Source organism: Pelodiscus sinensis, chromosome 24 (assembly GCF_049634645.1).
Source record: "Pelodiscus sinensis isolate JC-2024 chromosome 24, ASM4963464v1, whole genome shotgun sequence".
Classification (NCBI taxonomy): domain Eukaryota; kingdom Metazoa; phylum Chordata; order Testudines; family Trionychidae; genus Pelodiscus; species Pelodiscus sinensis.
In genome coordinates this window covers 5974281-5995639 of record NC_134734.1, presented here as the reverse complement: position 1 = coordinate 5995639, position 21359 = coordinate 5974281, and the positions used below count along the sequence as shown (strand labels likewise).

The 21359-nt window shown below is 49.4% G+C and overlaps 1 protein-coding gene across 2 annotated transcripts in view; it reads left to right on the top strand.

The window, feature by feature from the left end:
• The window catches only part of LOC102449441 (IgGFc-binding protein-like), a 29975-nt gene extending 9233 nt beyond the window's left edge, over positions 1 to 20742 (top strand). The window contains exons 5-14 of one of the 2 annotated variants that reach the window (XM_075907490.1): positions 1925 to 2489; positions 3580 to 4178; positions 5216 to 5780; positions 8182 to 8777; positions 10118 to 10688; positions 11146 to 11345; positions 12955 to 13335; positions 14400 to 14686; positions 14880 to 14915; positions 20421 to 20742. In XM_075907490.1, the coding sequence (XP_075763605.1) occupies positions 1925 to 2489; positions 3580 to 4178; positions 5216 to 5780; positions 8182 to 8777; positions 10118 to 10688; positions 11146 to 11345; positions 12955 to 13335; positions 14400 to 14686; positions 14880 to 14886 (3771 nt within the window). In that variant the 3' untranslated portion in view covers positions 14887 to 14915; positions 20421 to 20742. The remainder of the gene's footprint in view (positions 1 to 1924; positions 2490 to 3579; positions 4179 to 5215; positions 5781 to 8181; positions 8778 to 10117; positions 10689 to 11145; positions 11346 to 12954; positions 13336 to 14399; positions 14687 to 14879; positions 14916 to 20420) is intronic. The other variant, XM_075907489.1, reaches the window with a different exon arrangement.
• Positions 20743 to 21359: the final 617 nt, after the last annotated feature.

Here is a 21359-nt window from a genome sequence, read left to right as displayed (position 1 = left end):
ATTCCAGTCCCCTGAGGAAAGTCTGCGGCTACGTCTAGACTGGCCCCTTCTCCGGAAGAGGCATGCTAATTTAAAACTTTGGAATAGGGAAATCCGCGGGGGATATTTAAATATCCCCCGCGGGATTTAAATAAACATGTCCGCCGCTTTTTTTCTGGCTTGGGGAAAAGCCGGAAAAAAGCATCTAGACTGGTGCGATCCTCCGGAATAAAGCCCTTTTCCGGAGGATCTCTTATTCCTACCTTCAGGCATTGGTCACTTCAGGCATTGGTCACTTCAGGTAGGAATAAGAGATCCTCCGGAAAAGGGCTTTATTCCGGAGGATCGCGACAGTCTAGACGCTTTTTTCCGGCTTTTCCCCAAGCCGGAAAAAAAGCGACGGACATGTTTATTTAAATCCCGCGGGGGATATTTAAATCCCCCGCGGATTTCCCTATTCCAAAATTAGAAATTAGCATGCCTCTTCCGGAGAAGGGGCCAGTCTAGACGTAGCCTGCATGTTTCAATGTGTGTTGTCATTGCAAATCAGGATGAAGTTGAAAATATCAAATGTTTTTGTGCAATTAAAGTTCCCAAACATTTGGAAATGTCCCCTCTCTAATGTTTCAAAGTACTCTAGAATCCACGTGCATGCTCCAATTGTCTTGAAAATTCATGTGCTTCTTAGAGGCTGGATAGTTAATCGAGTCACTAGTGGCTTTCAATTTGGCCATACTGCATCAGATGCATCTCTGACAGTGACCAATGCCAGACGCTTCTGGAAGTTCAAGGGTTACAGACACTGGAGTGTAGGGCTGCATCCCTGACCAAAATGGCCAGCAGCCATGGATGGACCTGCCCTCTGTAAACTCATCACACTCTCTTGTGAACCTGGTTATACTTTTGGCCTTCACATGATCCCTTGGCAACTAGTGTTCTCCAGACTGATTAGCAGACCATCCACAGCTAAGGTTTGTGTTTCTATGGGTAGTGCATATTCACATATGCCTTTGAGCACATAAAACATTTATTCCGCACATGGACAAAACAGATTAGAGGGCAAGATTCCACAGGTTGACTGTGTTGTGTGAAGAAGTACCTCCTCGTATTTGCATTAAACCCACTAAATTCCATCAGGTGATCGCCAGCCTTTGAGTTATATGAAGGGGTTAACAGCACTTCCTTACTCACTTTCTCCACACCGGTCAGGGTTTTGTGCACCTCTGTCATATCCCCTTAGTTGTCTCTTTTCTGAGCTGAATATTCCCAGTCTTCTTTAATCTTGCCTCGTGTAGAAGGTGTCCCCAAATCATCTGTTTCCCTTCTCTGTACCTTTCCCACTGTCAGTATATCTTGCTGGAGATGGGGCCAAGCTCTGTGCAGGGAGGTTCCAGAACAATGGGGCTGGTCTCCATATTTTGCCTGTCCTAGTGTCACATTTTCATGCATACCTGCGGCAGAGAAGTGTTGCCTAGTGGCTAGAGCCTTCAAAAGCCTTTCATGCTATTGCTGCCATTGCTGCTGGCACAGTAAGAACGTCACTGCTCTGCTCTGCGATCCAGGTTTCCCTTCTGTAAAATGGCGGTTGTGATACTGGACTCCTGAACTGTGCACCTGCAGCGCTACTGATGAAAGCGCCTTATGTAAGAACTAGGCATTCTCATTCGCAAGTGACCATTGCTTTAACTTTGTGTTTCCTGGTTTTGAGATGTTTACGTTTAGCCACAGTCTGGACTCTGGAAGGGCGCAAGGAAGCGCTGGGCAATCTTACCCAAAGGTTTTTGGCAGTGAAGTTTCCCTTGTTTTCTGTCTCATTTGGTTTTGGGGATATTTATGGCAGAGACTCGTTATGATCAAAGGCCCAGGGAGCTCACAGTGGCAGGGAGAGTGGGTGTCGTGGAAAGAGCAATAACGGCTCCATTTCTTTCCCCTTCCCTTTCATTAGTTAAATGACAAGAGTGTCAGCCTGCCAGTCATCCTGGAGGCAGGGAAAATCAAGCTCTCCCACAGCGAGGGACGTCCCGTCCTGCAAACGGCCTTCGGGCTCCAGGTGTGGTTCGACAGCGACTGGGCTGTGATTGTGACGCTCTCCAGCAGCTATTTTGGGAGCATGTGTGGGCTGTGTGGGAACTTCAACGGTGACTCTGAGGATGAAGCGATGCTCTCCAACGGCACCAGAGCCTCTTCCTTCCAGGCCTGGGTTGGAAGCTGGAGAGTGGAGGACTCCTGCTGGGATTCCTGCGGTGGGGAATGCCCAGCGTGTGAGGAGAGCAAAAGGCAGCTCTACGGGAGCGAGGGGTACTGCGGGGGGATCAGCAAAGTGCCGGGAGGCCCCTTCAGAGAGTGCCACCCCCGAGTGAGCCCAGACAAGTTCTTCTACAGCTGCCTCAACAACATGTGTGTCAACGAGGGAGACAAGGGCACCCTGTGCCAAGCGCTGGGGGCCTACGCCCATGCCTGCCGGGAGCACGCGGTGACCCTCTATGACTGGAGGACGCCCTCTGGCTGCGGTGAGCATGGCAGCTGGTTGCTGCAGCAGGCAATAGACCTGTCCATGGGGGTGGGAGTGATGAGAGTCAGAGTGGGGAATAAGCAGGCTCCTGGGATGTTGGGGTCAGCACTGGTTCTGAGGGGAGAGCGCCCCCTGTTGACCCCCTGCCCTGCCACCTGGGGCCCAGTGCCTCCTGCTGGACCTCTGGCCCCTGCAGCCCACCCAAGCCCTGCTGAATTCCTAACCTGTTCCCAGCACCCCTTACTGGGCCCCCATCCTGCTCCCTGCAGCACAGCACCCCCTGTTGGGCCCCCTATTCCCTGCAGACTAGCACCCCCTGCTAGGTCCCCTGCTCTCTAAAGCCCAGCGCCCCCTGCTGGGCACCACCCTGCCACCTGGTGTACTCCCTGCTGAGCCTATCCTGCTCCCTGACACACAGTGCCCCCTACTGAGCCCTCTGCCCTTGTAGCCCAGTGCCCCCGCTGAGCCTCTGACCTGCTTCCTGACACACAGCACCCCCTGCTGAGCCCTATGCAGCCCAGCTCCACCTGCTGAGCCCCCATCCTGCTCCCTACAGCCCAGCACCCCCTACCCCACCTTGCCCCACTCCCTGCAGCACTCTGCACACTACTGAGCCCTCTGCCCCATCCCCTGCAGAATGGAGCCCCAACTCAGCCCCACCACCTGCAGCACAGCGCCTCCTGCTGAATCTCTGCCTGGATCCCTGCAGCATGGTGCCCATTACTGAGCTCCTTGCCCCACGCCCTGCCCCCCACTGAATCTATCACAACTGTTTCCTGTGGCCCTAGCTCCCTCTACTGAGCCCCTTCCCTACACCAAATCTGTTTCTCCTTAGTTGTGAGATCTGCCTGGTCTCCAGTGCCAAGCGCTCTGGCTGCAGACAGGCAGAGACTAGAGCAGTGAATACTGTGCCCGGCCTTCCCTTGTCTGCAGCTGGGAATTCATTCCCTGGCCCATCCCTGGTGGCCCATACAGCATCCTGCAAGGTGCACAATGCACTGGGGGCTGCTCACATGCATGGATCTGTCAGTAGCTCTCACTGGCTCTAGGCAGGTTATTTAGTTCCCCCCTCTCTGTGCCCCTCCCAGCCCTGCCCTGCCCTGAGAACAGCCACTACGAGGCCTGCGGTGATGCCTGCCCAGCCAGCTGCTCCGACCGAACTGCCCCCTCCTCCTGCCCAGAGCCCTGCGTGGAGACCTGCCAGTGTAACGCCGGTTACGTCCTCAGCGCCGGGCAGTGCGTCCCCGTGGGGAGCTGTGGCTGCGACTACAACGGCCACTACTACCAACCCAGCGAGGAGTTCTGGGCCGATGAGAACTGCCGCTCTCGGTGCAGATGTGACCCCAGCCTGGGCATGGTGCTTTGCCAGGAGACCAGCTGCAAGGCCAGTGAGAGATGTGCCATGGTGAATGGTGCCTACCGCTGCAAGGCAACCACGTACTCCACCTGCATAGGTACTGGAGACCCCCACTACACCACCTTCGACGGAAAGAAGTATGATTTCCAAGGCACCTGCATCTATCAGTTCGCGGCTCTCTGCTCCCAGGACCCCACGCTCACCCCATTCAACGTCAAGGTGGAGAATAACAATCGGGGCAACAAGGCCGTGTCCTTCACCAAAACTGTGACCTTAGAGGTTTACAACGTGACCATCAGCCTGAGCCAGGAGCATCCTCGCAAGATCCAGGTAGGGACGCAGAGTCTTGATTGGGATCATTTGTAGGGCTGAAATTTGGCTGCCCAGTCTATATCCAGGAAACATAATCCAGGGGGTTTCCATCTTCCCCAAGTAAAGTTTGTACTAGATGAAGAATTTCATGTAAAAACATATTTGGTTGAAAAATGATCCATTTTCAGTGGGAGACATGCACGAAAATTATTAAATTTGGGGTGGAAGTATTTCTCTCTCTCTCTCTCTCTCTCTCTCTCTTTCTATATATATATATATATACAAAAATTTCCTGCAGGATGGAAGAGTGACATGCTCACATCACGCTGCATCCTGATGCCCCTTCGCCCACATCTGCTAGCCTCCTCCTTCTCTCCCCCTCTTTGGTGCCATGGGGTGGGCACAACTCGACCCCCTCCTCCCTGGTGCTTCCGGGGGGCAGAAGCCACGAACCACGTGGCCTCCTTCCTCCCCGGTGCTTCCTGCTGGCTGCACCTTCAGGTGGAAACCAGCATTCACAGGTGCTAGTTTCTCTCTCATGTCTGGCGGTTTACACGATAATAGGGGCTCACACTGCAAATATTGCCTTGCAGTATGGGATCCGGATTGGATGGCTGGGATTAAGGCAGGCAGCAAATGACAAGCAGTCAATAAAGCCTCGATACTAAACAGATCCTTAAAGTCTTAATACCTCATTACCGACACCAACGCTCTGGAGAGCCAGATTGATTCCAGCTACATGCCAACATGGGACCTTGGCATGAGCTGGCACCTGATCTGCCAGCGTCGTGCCTGCAATGAGGGGGCTCCAGGACCTCCCTTGGAAGCCTGGTCCAGAGCTTAGCTCAACTTCAAGTTAGAAAGTTTTTTCCTATATCCAGCTCTAATCTCCTGTGTTGCAGTTCAAGCCCACTGTGTCCTATCCTACCTTCAGTGGACATGGAGAACAATCAATCCCCATCTCCCTCCCTGTGCAGAGTTTTCTGTAACGCTGACTTCTGGAGCCAGGCTGTCTGCTCCATCTATGCTCCAGTGACTCACCGTGTCTTTTCCAGGTGGATGGTGTCTTTGTGGACCTGCCCTTCTCCCACCAGAACAAATTCAAGGCCTACATCAGTGGCGTCCATGGTTTCATCAAGACTGACTTTGACCTGAGAGTGAGCTTCGACTGGTACAGCTACGCCAGGGTCATCATACCCAGCAGCTACGCCGGCGCCGTCTGCGGGCTCTGCGGCAATGCCAATCAGGACCCCAGTGATGATCTGACCATGAAGGATGGAACTCGGACAGCTGATGAGGTTCAGTTCGCCGACAGCTGGAAGGTGGGGGAGGTCCCAGGCTGCTCGGCTAGCTGCACCGGGGACTGCTCAGTCTGCAGCGAGGCTCAGAGACAAACCTACAGGGGAGAGCAGTACTGCGGGGTCCTTGCCAGAGGGGATGGGCCGTTCAGTCAGTGCCATGGGGCTGTCGACCCCGCCCCCTACTTCGACGACTGCGTCTTTGACACCTGCCAGTACAAGGGTCACCGTGACACTCTGTGCAGCGCGATCAGCGCCTACGTGACGGCCTGCCAGGCCCAGGGCATCCCGACAGGGCAGTGGAGATCGGCCTCCTTCTGCAGTAAGTGTCGCTTCCTGAACATGTTGCTGTAAGTAGAACTCTGTGCAGATCCAAAAATTAGCCACAGAAATCCACAGCCACATCCATGGCTATGGCTACCCACAGATATAAAGCAAATAACTGTTGGTTTGCAGGGCTCTAACACTCACAAACCGTCCAGCAAGGCCATGTATCAGCACTGTCTCCTGAATGCCGTCAGAACTACTCACCCAAGTGTCATAGGCAGAAAAACAGGAGGCCTGGGGACATTTAGCCTAAATATATTCATGTTTGTTTGCATTTTGCAGGGCTCATAACAATTCTCTGTTTTTTCCCATTTTCTTTGTGATTTTTATTAGCACATTGGACATTTCAAAATTCCATTTTTCCTTCTATTTTGGGCTATGTCTACACTACAGAGTTTTTAAAACTCTGCTGCATCCAATGAATGTATCTGCTCTTCCAAATTTTTTTCAGAAGAGCAGACACATTTTTTTGGCATCTCTGTAAACCTTACTTCATGAAATAGGAATGTGCCAAAAAAGAGGTTTTTCTGACATTTGGCCCCATGTAGACAGGCCAAATGTCGGAAAAGCCTCTTCTAACAAAAGAAGCAGAAAAAAGTATGCAAATTGTGATTCGCAATTTGCGTACCTTTTTCCAGAAAAAAACCGCAGTCTAGACACAGCCTTGATCTCCTTTTTTCAGTCTGTTTTTTGTTATGGGGTAATAAAACAAAAAAATATTCAAGTTGTTTTTCTCTTGTCCACTTTTCTTTTTTTCTCCTTTTATTACTTTGAAAATTTCAGTACCTGACAAGTTACAGATTCCATTTTTTCTATTTGTTGAAAGTGGAAGAAGTTTGGAAAAGTGGACTATGGAAAAAATGAAAACAAATGGGGGGAAAAGACCTTGAGCCAGACATTATTCCTTAGACTGCATTCAAACATTTCATTTTTAACATTTTCAATTTTGATGAAACAACTGGAGACTTAAAAAAAATCAGAACTTTTTGTGAAAGCTTTTGGTTTACGAGAAAACAACAACACTATTTCATCCAAAACAAATTTGAAATTAACAATTTTTACTTATTTATAAGAAAGTCTTTTAATTCTTAGACTTGCTCAATGCTTTAATCTCTTTTGCCAATATGGCAGTTTGACCTTGTGACTAAATCTAAACCTTCAGCCGTGAGTTGAGAGCTAACCCAAGTCCAATAAAACCAAAATCTTCTTCCTGATAGTCCTTTACCTCATGGCGTCAAAAGAAGGGTGAAAAATAGAACTAGTCCAGAATTTTCCAAAAAAGAGTTTGGTTGCTAGAAAATTGATTTAAAAAACCCCAAACAAGCTGAGACAAAGAAAAGAAACAGAATGCTGAAATTATCAAAACATCTTGTTTTAACATTTTAAAATCAAAACTTTCTTATTTTCTTGAGTCAAAATGATTTTTTGTGTCTGAAATCTTAGTTGATTTACACTGAGACATGTTTAATCTTTTTTAAAGTTCAGAATCTAAATGAAACATTTTGAAATGATCAAAGCAGAATCTTTCAAGGGACCCCATCAAAACAGGTTCTGAAAATGCCAACGCTTTCAGCTTTTTGCACTATTTCAAAAAGGGACAAAATTCAGAATCTCAGACTCTTGCTGGGGGCATAAAATTGCCCAGAGTTAGAAAAAACATTGACTGTCTTCCAAAATCAGATATGTCTAATACAAGACCACAGCCGTGACAACAACTGGCTAGTCATGGTGTTGTGAAGTGGCCAGGTTAAAATACTTTGGTTGTCCTAGTTGTCGATGTTCCCTCTAATCTTTTCTGTCCATGTGCAGTTTTTTTCCCCCATCCATGGGTGGAATAATTTTTCACGTGCCTATGTACACTACCAGTAGAAACACATTGGCATTCTGCTAATCAGCCAGGTGCACTTGAATGCCACCTGGGTAGACTCCTGAGTGCTCAGCTCACAGGGAACAGATCTAGTTATTCATTTCTATGCCCCCATTGGATTGCTTTTCGGTTTAATTTTAACTCAGGTTACAGTGCCCGGTAGTAGGATCATTGCAGCACCTCTGTAACACTTCTTACCCTAAATTACTGCTGTGTATTCTCAGCCTTGACTCCATGTGCATGTTTTGTCTGGAAACTGATATGGTTATTATTGACTGCACTCTGCTCTATCAGACTCTGCTCCAAGAGCTGGGAACAGAGCCCAGGCAGGGTGACCCCAAACCTCCGTCACTAACCAGCTAGATCCCACTTCCCTGCCAGAGCTGGAGAAACAACCCGGAAGTCCTGGCTCCCAACCCCCTGCTCTAACCAGCAAGACCCCCCTTCCCTCCCAGAGCTGGAGCCACTGCTTCTTTTCCCAAACTTTTTGGAGCTGACAGATCTGCATGTTCAATCCTGTTTCCTGCAGGCCCCACCTGCCCCCGCAACTCTCACTACGAGCTCTGTGGGAGCGGCTGCCCTGCCACCTGCCACAGCCCCTTGGGTCCGGACAGGTGTGAGGAGCCCTGTGCTGAAGGGTGTTTCTGCGATGCTGGGTTCATCCTCAGCGGAGATCAGTGCGTCCCCGTCGCGCAGTGCGGCTGCGTGCACCACGGCAGGTACTACCGGAGGGGAGAGGAGTTCTACCCCAACCCCTCCTGCCGGGAGCGGTGCCGGTGCCAAGACAGCGGGGTTGTCGAGTGCCAGGAGGCCTCGTGCAGAGCCAGTGAGGAGTGCAGGGTGGAGAACGGAGTCCTGGGCTGCCACGCCATGGAGTACGGAACCTGCGAAGTATCTGGTGACCCTCATTACGTCTCCTTTGATGGACGGGCCTTTGATGTCCAGGGCTCGTGTGCTTACACTTTAACAAAGGTGTGCAGCAGTGATCCCCGGCTGGCCGAATTCTCCATGGTGGTGGAGAATGACAGCACTGGCAATGGCCGCGTGGCTCGGACAAGGGCGGTGGTGGTCTCTGTTCATGGCTACACCGTCACCCTGAAAAGGGGGAGAAAGTGGAAAGTGGCGGTAAGTCCCTGCTTGAGATTAGTCTCCTTGAAATCTAGTGAACACCTGTGACCCCGATATTTGTGTGTGCACGCTTCTCTGTGTGTGTGTGTGTGCGTGTGCTCATATGCATGTGTGACTCCTGGGGGAATTCTGCACCCCTGTGGATGTGTCAAATTCATGTCCCTTGCAGATTTCTTTGCTTCCCCACAGGAAAAATGACTTGCAAATCAAGAAGCAAAGGCAAGCTGCAAGAGCGGTCGTGTGCTGCTCCCTACTAGTGCTTGTGCATCGCTTCAGGCCCCTTCAGAGTAATAAATCAGTGCGGAGATGGGGAAGGGGCCACTAGCTCCTACCTGTGCCAGGCTCAGCTACTGATCCTGGCTGGGTAGTGAAGGGTGGGACTTCCTCTCCCCCTGCAAGGAGTGACCACAGAGTGTACGCCCTACCCCCCTTCCTGTCCCCTGTCTCCTCAGCCATGGGGGAGAGAGGTCACTGTACAGGGAACTACTCCCCCATCTGCCCAAGCCCTGTGCACCCAGCACACTTTATACCCTGTGGAGCTTCATTCCATGCGCCCAGAACCCCACACTGACCCCCCTCACCTGAATCCAAACCCCAGCAAGCCTCACCTTCCGCATCCAGTGACCCCTGCACTCAGCCCCACCCCCTGCATCTCATTTTCACCCCTCCGCCCAGGCTGCCTTCCTGCACCCAGACCCCACCCGAATCAGCCACAATCCCACATGCATCTGGTTCACCCTGACTAGCCTCCTGCACCCAGACACCCACCCCACTGAACCCTATGAAGCCAGCATCTGGATCCAAACCCCGCCAAGCGAGTACCTGCACCTTTTCTGTCTACCCCCAGAAACACCCCCACAAGACCTTGTTCATCTAGTTCTCCCCTGCACCCCCCGCCAAGCCACCCTGCACCCAAATTGCCCCACCCAGAATCCTATCACTCCTACCTGGATCTTCCTTTACTAAGCCCCTTCACACTTGGATCCTGCAGGTCTGCTCCTGCCTGCCTACACCTAGTGTGCTTGGCACGGAGGGGCAGGGCCCCGGGGTGTTTCTGGGGCAGTCCTGGTCCTTATGCTGTGTCAGCATCAGGCACAACTTTAACACTGAGTCCATGTACGGGGCAGGCAGAGTGATCTCCTACCTCCGCACAGGCACTGTGGAGCCTCCACATTTAGCTATTTATTGACAAATAACACTGGCAAAGTTTTGCAGATTTGTAATATTTTTGGTGAAGGATATCCCCAAGAGAGTGCGCGCGCGCGTGTGTAAAAACACCAGGACATTGCTGAGTCCCCCCCCCCAGTGATGGGTGAATTTGTCTCTCCTTGGCACAGGTTGGCGGGGAGCTCTACACCCTCCCGCTGGCTACAGACGATGGGAAACTTCGGCTCAACCAGGAGGGGAACAACATCATTCTCCAGTCTGCTGCTGGCCTGGGAGTCTTTTTTGACTCTGCCACCTACCTCCGAGTGTCCATTCCCAGCACCTACAGGGGACACCTGTGTGGTCTGGCTGGCAATTTCAATGGTGACAAGAATGACGACTTCCTGCTGCCCAATGGAACGAGCACGCAAAGTCTGAGTGAATTTATCGCTGCCTGGAAGGTGCCCGTTGAGGGTGCCACGTGCTCTGATGGCTGCGGTGACAGGTGCCCCGTGTGTGATGCAGCCCAGACGGCGCCGTACCAGGCGGAGAGCTCCTGTGGGTTGATCAAAGCCACCTCAGGTCCCTTCAGAGACTGCCACTCAACGATCAGCCCTGCCAGGTACTTCAGCAACTGTCTTCATGACATGTGCACCGCCAACGGGATGGGAGAGACCCTCTGCCAGAGCCTGCAGGCCTACGCGGCCGCCTGCCAAGCTGCCGGAGCCAGGATCAGAGCCTGGAGAACGGCCTCCTTCTGCCGTGAGTGCCCAGAGCAACCTGTAGTCCTGGTCTTCCCACTGGCTTTATTTCCAGCCCATTAGCCCCCCCACCAAGTTTTTTTTTCTGATGGCAACTTGTGGTTTATTAAATCTTGGGGTGTTTCTGGCCCCACTGTAGCCATGTCATCTGTATCAACGGTGGAATAAGATCCTCCGGAAAAGGGCGCTTTTTCCGGAGGATCGGGGCCAGTGTAGACGCTCTTTTCCGGCTTTTCTAAAAGCCGGAAAAAAGCGGCGGACATTTTTATTTAAATGCCGCGGGGGATATTAAAATCCCCCGCGGATTTCCCTATTACGATCTCTGAAATTACCATGCCCCTTTCGGAAAAGGGGCCAGTGTAGACGTAGCCCAGCAGAAAATGTGACTATGTCTCCAAGGGAAATTATTGTAAAAACCTTTTCTCCATTCTCGTTCTCTTTTGCTTCTCTCTCTTCAGCCCTGGCCTGCCCGGCCAACAGCCACTACGAGCTGTGCACCAGGTCCTGCGATTTCACCTGTGCTGGCTTGTCTGCCCCTGCCCAGTGCACTGGGAAGTGCTTTGAGGGCTGCCAGTGTGATGCCGGCTCCATGTTCGATGGGGAGGAGTGCGTGTCCATGGACGGGTGTGGCTGCATGTACAGTGGACGCTACATCAAGGTGGGTTCTTGCTGTTCTATACAGTTAGTGCCTCTGGACTCTTAAAATAAAATAACAGAGTTGAATTGGTCAAAAGTATAGTGGTAGAAATGTAGCCGTGTTAGTCTGATGCAGCTGAAACAAAAAACAGGACTGTGTAGCACTTTAAAGATTAACAAGATGGTTTAATAGGTGATGAGCTTTCGTGGGCCAGACCCACTTCCTCAGATCAAATAGTGGAAGAAAATTGTCACAACCATATATACCAAAGGATAAAAAAAAAATGAACACATATGAAAAGGACAAATGATATTAGAGGCAACCAGAAAGGACATTGTCTCAACGACTTGATTACCTGCATCCTGCTTCAAAGACCTTTTAAGACTTCACTTCAAAGAGAATCCTCTGAACTGTCATTCATGCTTAAATTCGACACTTTACACTCAAATTTGAATAAAGACGCTAATTATCTTACCCATTACAAAGATAGCTTCCCCAATTATCATCTCTAATATCATTAGCTCACAGACATTTACCTCCCTCCCTTCCCCCCCTCAATCTCCCTTCTATTCGGAAATTTGATTTGTCCTTTTCATATGTGTTCATTTATTTTTTATCCTTTGGTATATATGGTTGTGACAATTTTCTTCCACTATTTGATCTGAGGAAGTGGGTCTGGCCCACAAAAGCTCATCACCTATTAAACCATTTTGTTAGTCTTTAAAGTGCTACACAGTCCTGTTTTTTGGTCAAAAGTACGAGCTTCCTAATTGTTTCCAGGGGATTCCGCCATGTAGAACACAGCCTGTCAGTATAACAGACCGAGGTTTAATTTTTTCATCTTCATCCCCTGGTCTTTGATTTTCATTCATGTTTTTCCTTCTCTTCAGAAGTCATTTCCATGTCCCATCATCATGATCTGTCACCCCGACCTTCCTTCTTGCCTGTGATCGATCAAATCTTCTTCCGCTGTGCTTTTCTTCTTTCTCTGGTCACTGCTCTTATCCTCTCTATGTTCCCGTCTACTTGGCCTGCCTCGTCTTGTTGGATGTTCAGCTCTTTGGGGCATGGACTGTCTCATTAGGTGTTTGCAGAGTGTCTCTGGCACAATGTGCCATCATTCTTGACTGGCCCCATGGCACTGCCATAATAAATAGAAAAAGGGCTATCCTTGTTTCATGGGTCATGACCATTGTCTTTTCCTTCTCTCTTGGGTCAGCACTGACATCCTTCGTCTCTTCCTTCTTTCTGTCCCTGTCCCTGTTGTCCTGGAGTTGATTGTTTCCTTGATCTGCCAGGCATCCTTTGTCTTTTCTTTCTTTCCTTGATTGGTGTCCTCTTTGATTGGCACTATCATCCTTCAAAGTTTCTGTTTCTTTGATCATCACCATTGTCCTTTATCGTCTTCACCTTGTTTCTTGGGTCTTCCTCTCTTAACCTTTGTCTTTCTGTTCTTTTTGGTCATTATCATTATCATTTGTATTTCCCATTCTGGTCTTCAGTTGGGGAGACTTCCCTTAGGCATTTTGACATTGTTGCAGTTGCTGTTGGTCTTTGGAAGTTAATATTGGACCTGACTGAAAGTTTGGAACACTGGTTATTTTATTGTTTATTTTGGAATTTCCCTCAGTCCCAGGAGAGTGTCATTTCCAGTGACTGCTCAGAGAAATGCACTTGCCACCCATCAGGGGGGCTCATCTGTGAGAAAACCAGCTGCCTCGCGGATGAGATCTGTGTCCTCAGGGATGGGATGCATGGCTGCGTGAAGCAGGAAGGCCGGTGCATAATCTCTCCAGGTGCCTACTTCACGACCTTTGATGGTGCCAAAGGGAAACTCCTCTACAGTGGGATGTACAAAGTGGCCTCTCTCTGTGACGAGAGCTCCCCTTCCTGGTTCAAGGTGGTGGTAGACATCAGCGAATGCACCAGTGATGGAATACCAGCTGGTGCGGGCATCTTTGTTTTTTTCCGAGAAGCTATCATCACTGTGAACAACAACATGGGAACCTGGGTAAGACGGGGCTGGGTTAGAACATTCTGAGCCAAGGGGACAAACATTTCCTACCTCAGTCAGAGCATGAGTGAAAACTCTTCACTGTGATCTAGTGTCTCCAAGGCCTTGATAAATATTAATGAATTAATCCCCATAACCCTTACCTGAGGCTAACATAATGGGTAGCAGGGAAAAAATACCAGAGTTAGTTGGGAATTTTCTGACAAAATGTTTTTCATTAGGAAATATAAATGTATCAAAACTGAATCTGTTTGGGAGGATCAATTTCAATAAATTTCCCGATTTAAAAAAACGTTGAAAAATGTGCAAAGAAACTGCTAAAATGTCCCATTTTGACCTATTCTAAATGGCAAGTTCTGTTTTTTTCACTTCAAAACAATTTCTCATTTAGAAATGTTACGTAATTTAAACAAACAAAAGTTTTAAAAAATGTAAAAATCAAAATGAATCATTTCAAAAATGTGGAAATGAAACATTTCAATTGATCTGCTCCAAAACAATTTTCAGATTAGCAGGTTTTTTCCAACATTTTGACTTTTCTTCCCATTTCAGAATGGCAAAAAAAATGTAAAAAATCTTAATTATTTTCATGGGATGTGAAACAATTTCCCTCCCTCTCTAGAAAATAGAGACCCCCTAGGTCTGCTGAAAGGAAAGGACAGGGCCCTGTATCTTTCTAGCTCTGGCAGAAAGTACCTTTCCCTACTGCTTGTGATGAATGCAAGGAGTGCGTCCGCTATGGTGTCAACCTGCTTTGACCATTAAATGGGGCAGAAACTGAGGCATAAACACATAAAATGTCTTGCCTAAGGTCACATGGGAGTGAGCTGAACAGCTGGGAATAGAACCCAGGAGTCCTGGCTACCATCAGATCCCACCCTGCACCTGGAATAATGCCCCGGAGTCCCCTGCAGATGTATCCACTAAATCATACTTTCGTCTACAGCTTGGACTACTCTAGAGCCATTGCCTTGTAACCTGCCCCATGGACTCTAGCTCAGTCCTCTTGCTCCATCTCAGTCACTCCCACATCCCCAGCTCTCTGACCTCCCCCTTTGCAGGTGAACGGGCGCTCGGTGCGACTCCCGGCAAAGGTCTCTGACGCGGTGTCTGTGAGCGAGTCTCAGGGTGGTGTGGCTGTGGTCCAGGCCCCGGGGGTGCAGGTGCTGTTCAGCCCCGGCGGGCAGGTGACAGTGCGGGTCGGCGAGAGCCTGGCTAACAAGCTGTGCGCATCCTGCGGGAACTTCAACGACGACGTCTCTGACGACCTGCGGCTGCCCAGCGGGCGAGTCGTGGGGAGCATCGCGGAGGTTGTTGATGTCTGGAAGGCCAGAGACTTTTTAGGATGGTGAGTAGCTCTGCTGATGCTGCTGGTAGCCAGTGCCTAGCAATGATTGTCAGTAGTTGGGGTGTGGAGTTGGGCTGATTGTATAAACCCTGGGCAGTGCCAGAGTATAGGGACAACTCTGTCCTGGGACCAGCAGGCTGTAGTAGCTGGGCATTCAGTGGGGATTCTTCATCTTTTCTGATTCTGTCCACAGTGACTGACACACAAAGGCAAGATACTTCTCTGGCTGGTAAGTGACCTGCTCGTTCTAATCCACCATGACATCAGCTCTGCATACACCTGATGGGTTAACGTCTGGGGTCATCGTCTCTAATTGCTTCACAAGTTTTTTGTGTCTTAATTCCTAAGTTTTTATTAATGCATAAGCATGGGCCAGAGTCTGGGCAAGGGGTGAGAACTGATCTATAAAGGGAGTGAAAGGGAGACTAGGTCCAACCCATTTCATTGTAAATGTCTTTTTGACCTAACTAGAAATGTCCATGGATAATTTTTGGTTTGGTTTAAATCATTTGGGTAGTGTGGGGCAAATGTTTGAAATTAACTAGCTTTAATTACCCTAGCATAAAGGTTATTTCATTTGGAGGCAATTTCCCCCTGCCTGTTTGACTAATTTCCCCCTTTTCCATTCTTTTTCTACTTGAAATACCAACAAGAAACAAAATGTTTGCATTTGAAATTAAATATATTTTTTTAATTTCTTCTTTGAAAAAAAATTCCAAGACCCAGAAAACTTTTGAAAACAATGTGTTTCTTTTTGTGAATTTTTATTTAAATTCAAATGTAATTTTAGAAGGAGAGCTTCTGAAGACAGATTATTTTATCCATCAGCAATGGCACCTCAACAGACCTCTTTCCCATTGTAGGATAAAATCTTGGCCTGACAGACATTCACATAGTTGCTCAAACTTATTTGCATATAATTCATTATACCTAGAGACACAGGGGGTATGTCTACACTACCCCCCTAGTTCGAACTGGGGGGGGGGGATAATGTAGTCATACGGAGTTGCAAATGAAGCCCGGGATTTGAATTTCCCGGGCTTCATTTGCATAAAGCTGGCCAGCGCCATTTTTAAATGCCGGCTAGTTCGGACCCCGTGCCGCGCAGCTACACGCGGCACGAACTAGCTAGTTCGGATTAGGCTTCCTAATCTGAACTAGCTGTACGCCTCGTGGAAGCCTAATCCAATTAGGAAGCCTAATTCGAACTAGCTAGTTTGCGCCGTGTGTAGCCGCGCGGCACGCAGTCTGAACTAGCCGGCATTTAAAAATGGCGCCGGCCGGCTTTATGCAAATGAAGCCCGGGAAATTCAAATCCCGGGCTTCATTTGCAACTCCGTATGACTACATTACCCCCCCAGTTCGAACTAGGGGGGTAGTGTAGACATACCCAGGGACAGGATCTCCTGGGCAGTGTCCCTGTAAGCTGCAGAGCAGCACAGCTTCACCAGTGATTCATCAGCCCCACCCAATCAGTCAGCTCCCTGCATGGAACCCTGAGCCTCTGAGTAGGTGGAACTGATGAATCTCCAAAACTTGTTCGTGTCCATTTTATCCACATTTGTCCCCATGCCAACATTGTTCTTTAGCGTCAATAGCCCCTGCCCCTCCCAGGTGTTTAGTTCCTGATGTATCTACAGAGGGCAGTCATATCCCCTCACCTCCTGGGTTAAAGAAACTAGGCTCTCTGGGTATGTCTACACTACCCCGCTAGTTTGAACTAGCGGGGTAATGTATGCATACCGAACTTGCTAATGAAGCCCGGGATTTGAATTTCCCGGGCTTCATTAGCATAAAGCCGGCGCCGCCATTTTTAAAAGCCGGCTAGTGCGAACCCCGTGCCGCGTGTAGCCGCGCGGCACGGGGTTCATGCTAGCAGGCTTTTAAAAATGGCGGCGCCGGCTTTATGCTAATGAAGCCCGGGAAATTCAAATCCCGGGCTTCATTAGCAAGTTCGGTATGCATACATTACCCCGCTAGTTCAAACTAGTGGGGTAGTGTAGACATACCCTCTGTGTCTCCACTCTCAGATAGGCTCCATTCCCCTGCTCACCCTCCCAGCCATCCTGTGCTCCAGTTGGAACTCATCTTTAGTTGGGATTGGTCCTGTCTTGGGCAGGGGGCTGGACTTGATGACCTCCTGAGGTCTCTTCCAGCCCTATGATTCTATGATCTTTCCTGAGCAAGGGAATCGGTCTCATATATCAAACAAAGGCTAAGAGGTGACTCCGTCATGGTTTGTGAGGACCTTCTCTAGAAGACAGAGCTAGAACCTGGAGCTAGAACCTGAAGCAAGACAAATGTAGGTTAGAAATAAGGCCTGCCTAACATTTTAACAGGGAGCAGAATGACCTAGGGATGGGCCAGACTATCCACCACTTACAGACTTTTTTATAAGTTAAACTATTGGTCTAACAAAACATCATGGGACAGATGGAGAAATTACTGGGTAAGATTCTGTGGTCCGTGCTAGTTAGGAGGTCTGACTAGATCAGGACTGCAAGAGACCTTGAATTTATGAATCATGCTTAAGTTATTTGTATTGCACATGCTTCTGCACACAAAGTTTATCCATTTTACGAGCATACACTCATTATGCTTTTGCACATAGGGCCTCTCCTGCTTATGTGTACCGCATGTAACATTCAGATGCATGAGCATTTAACATCTATCCACTTGTTCTCAGAAGCTCCCTTTTCAATGAAAAATGTCTAAAAGCAATCAGAAATCCATCGCCTCCAGTTTATTGGTTACCCCAAATCTATTCTAGATAAATCTCACTGGTCAATTTTGCATGGAGCGATAACTTGTTTAAAAGATGTATCAACAAAGAAAGAGCCCCAGGACAGCGTTTAGCAAGAGTGCTATTTCAAAGGATTTGAATTAGAAATATACATAGAGAAACCAAACAAAAACTTTACAGAAAACTCAAAGGCAATAAAAACTAATCTTCTGTGAAGCTTCAGAGAAGGCAGCCTACTCTGAGAAAATACACACAGTTTCAAGCCAGTTTTAGAACACCCGCCTACCCTAGGGCATCTCTTACATCCAAACCTTCCCCCACCACTTAGCCTCCAACCTTCCCCCCTCCCCCCGAACATTATGTTTGCACAGTCATAACCTCAAAATGTTAGGAAATGCCAACATTAAGGTTGCCTTTGTAATCTTAATTCAATCCCTTGGTGTATATGTATTAGGGTCTTTAATTCCACAATCATGGACAATTATACCTGGTTTCATTGGGTATGTCTACACTAGCCCCCTAGTTCAAACTAGGGAGGCTAATGTAGGCATTCGGAGTTGCAAATGAAGCCCGGGATTTAAATATCCCGTGCTTGATTTGCATCTTCCCGTCCGGGCGCCATTTTTTAATCCCTTTAGTCCGAACTAACTGCCCGCAGCTACACACGGCAGTCAAATGTTAACTCGAACTAAGTCCTTAGTTCGAGTTAACTGTTACACCTCATTCCACAATTTCTCATTCCAGTGGAACTCCAAGGACTTGTTCCTTCATTTCTTAGTCAGAGAAGTCTGACCTGGTTTAGTCGTGACTCAGGGTAACTTTCAAAACCAAAGCTGCCTGGGGCAGGTGCCCAGCCTGGGGCAGGTGCCCAGCATGGGCAATTTCAGTTTGGCAAAGTTCTAAGCAACTCATAGTAGGGTCTTGTAGTAGGAAGTGTTGGGGAAACAGAACCATAGCTGGAGCCCCCAGCACAGCCTGTAGTGACAGTCCATCGACCTTCGGCCTGCTGCCGCCAGAAGGGGATGTATCATCATCCCAGTTGTACTGAGTGGGAAACTGAGGCACAAAACTGCAGAAGAACAGAACCCCAACCCCTTCCGTTCCAACTGCTACAGCTCACATCTGTCCCAGAGCCAGATCTAGAGTCCAGGCATCCTAACTCCTAGTCCCGTGTGCTCTAACCATGAGCCACCACACCTCCTTGCGGCAAAACCAGGAAGTACTGACCCCTAGACACTGCCTCCCTGCTCTAACCTCTACATCACACTCCTCTCCCAGAGTCAAGACCAGAACCCCTGGGTCCCAGCTCCAACCCACTGATGCCTCCCCTGCCAGAGAGGAGAGTAACGGCTGCATCAGATAATGCGTATGCAAAAGGGGGCTGAATTAAGTTTACACAAAGCTACCTTAAGTGTGGCAATTCCTAAGTTTTGACTACATGATTTAGCTCCCATACGGTTCTTTGAAAGTGGCTGTTGTGTGTGAGTGCGAGAGAGAGCAAGCGAGAGAGAAGGGGTGTATGGGGATGGATAAATCGATCAATTGATCTATAGCCAGTCCCTCAGCCCACTCGCCTATAATGTACTCTACACATAGATAATCAAAATGCGTCAGTGAGGAGGGCATCATCCCACATACTGAGGGAGAAACTGAGGCACAGTCATACCACTGGCTTCCAGACCAGCCAACCTGATGGCTTGCTCCTTAGTGAATCTGGGTTTTCACACCCTTCTCCAGAGCGGTGGGAAAACTATGTGCCCCACTCGCCCCTCTGATGGGCTGCCTTTTCCCTCAGGACTCTGCCCCAGTGGGAAAGGGCAACCAATCAGAGCCTGCTCTGTCAGCAAATGTCGCAAACAGCCCTCTGCTCCCCCACCCTGCAGGCCTGTGGGCCAGAGCCGGCCTGTTGATTAATTTCATCCGGTTTGTAGCAAATTCCCGCACCACCCTTCCCCGCAGGGCTGGAGCCATAAGCACCGGCTCACCCTGCGGCAGGGGTGGGGAGGGGAGGGGAGATGAGCCTCCACCCTTCACCCCTGGGCAGGTGAATTGAATGTCTCGTATTTCTCTCTCTCAAAAAGTCCCTGAACTTGCATTGCTTTTAGCTTGAATGAGAGAGCCCCAGGAAAGAGTTTCATTGTGGTTCGATGGCTGGCGGCAGATCAAAGGTTCCCGACCCCCGAGCAGGTGATGGGATGGCTTGGCTTTGGAAGGCACTGCTGTCCCTTTATCCCCTGTGAGCTGGGCGCTTGTGCGGCCGCCCAGGAGAGGTCCAAATGCCGCCCGGCTGATTAGCAGAGCACCCCCAACTCGGTTTATGCTTCTGCTTGTGGTGCACATTGCACAGGCCTCAGTGCACGTGCACATTTGTTCTGCACACGGATGGGAAAGATCTGAGGGTGCACTGCCCTCCGCAAAACCTAGCAGGGCCTGGCCCTGCCCTCAAACTGAGCCATGTGAGTGGAGTTTCCCTTCCCATTCCTGGTTATGCCCCTCCCATCTGTTCCTGGGGGGCTGGGCTGGGGGATTTGAGGGGTGGAGGGAGTGGCTGTTCTCAGCAGCTCCCCACACGAAACAGGAGACGGGGCAAAGGAGGAGGAGTGGCTGGGCAACAAGATAGCACCAGTGTCAAGGGGGCAGCTGGGCACAGGGGTCAGATGGCGGGTGAAGGGGGGGGCAAAAGAATATGGCACCTGGGAGCTCATAAAGAGGGTCCAGGGGCAGGGCCAGTCCAGCCAGCACCACCTAGGCCAAGAACTGGGAGCTCCAGCCTCCCTAATTGGCTCTAACTGGTGGAGTACTGGGATGGGACGGGGGGAAGCAATGCCAGACCCTTTGCCTCCCCTGCTTGGCATGAGCAGGCAGAAAGAGTTGGGGGCGAGTGGAGCAGCAGAGCAGGCCAGGGTGCTAAGACTGCCCAGGCAGGGCACACAGAAGGGAGCAGCCAGGGCACCATCCCCAGCTCATGCCCAGACGTGTTTTCTCTTCTAGCCGCGCTTCTAACTTTGTGCGAGCCAACCTGGAAGCTGCATTGGTCCCTGCACGTTAGATGGCACCAGGAATTCCCACCACAGAGAATGCTGGAGGCAGCTGGGACTCACCATTGCAGGCCATAGGTGTGGCTGAATCCTGGACTGATGTGTGCAGAGCTGTGTGAGGGAATCAGGCACGCCACTTGCCAGCTCTGGGTAGCTCAGTCTGGACACGCGTGTGCAGCGTTTCTAGCTACCTATTGTCAGGGTTGAATTGTCAAAAGCATCCAAGGGAACCTGGCCAAAGCCGCGGAATTGAAAACAACAAAATATTCCACACATTTGTGTCAGTTTTTGCCAAATTGCTCATAAAAAAAAACGGAGCACAAAACCAAAGGGCTTTGTCTTCAAGTTTTTAAAGCAAATTGTTTCCATTTTAATTTCAAAATCTCCTTTTATTTTATTTTTTAAAAATCCCCAAACATTTATAAATGGTCAAAATGCAAGTGAAATTATTCATTTCAAGGCCCAGCCATTTTTGTTCAACTTTTCAATGAGCCAAAAAATGAAACAAACAAAAAGCCATTTCAGTCCAGCCAGAAGAGGTTTCCCCCCCGACTTTTCAGAATTGTAAATGAACCACAAACATCCATTCTTTGCCCATCTCTGCTAGGCTCATAGACTTGGAGGCCATCTAGTATGACCTCCTGCACATCTTAGGCACAGAATCTCTCCCAGCCACTCCTGTACCAGACCCCTCACCTCTGGCTGAGCCACTGACGTCCTGAAATCATGATGTAAAGACTTCCAGTTACAAAGAATCCACCATTTGCTTCATTTAATCCAAACCAGCGCATGACCCTGCCTGGCACTGCAGAAGAAGGCAAACAAACCACAAAGCAACTAGGGTCTCTGCCAATCTGACCAAAGGATAAATTCCTTTCTGACAGAGTGGGCA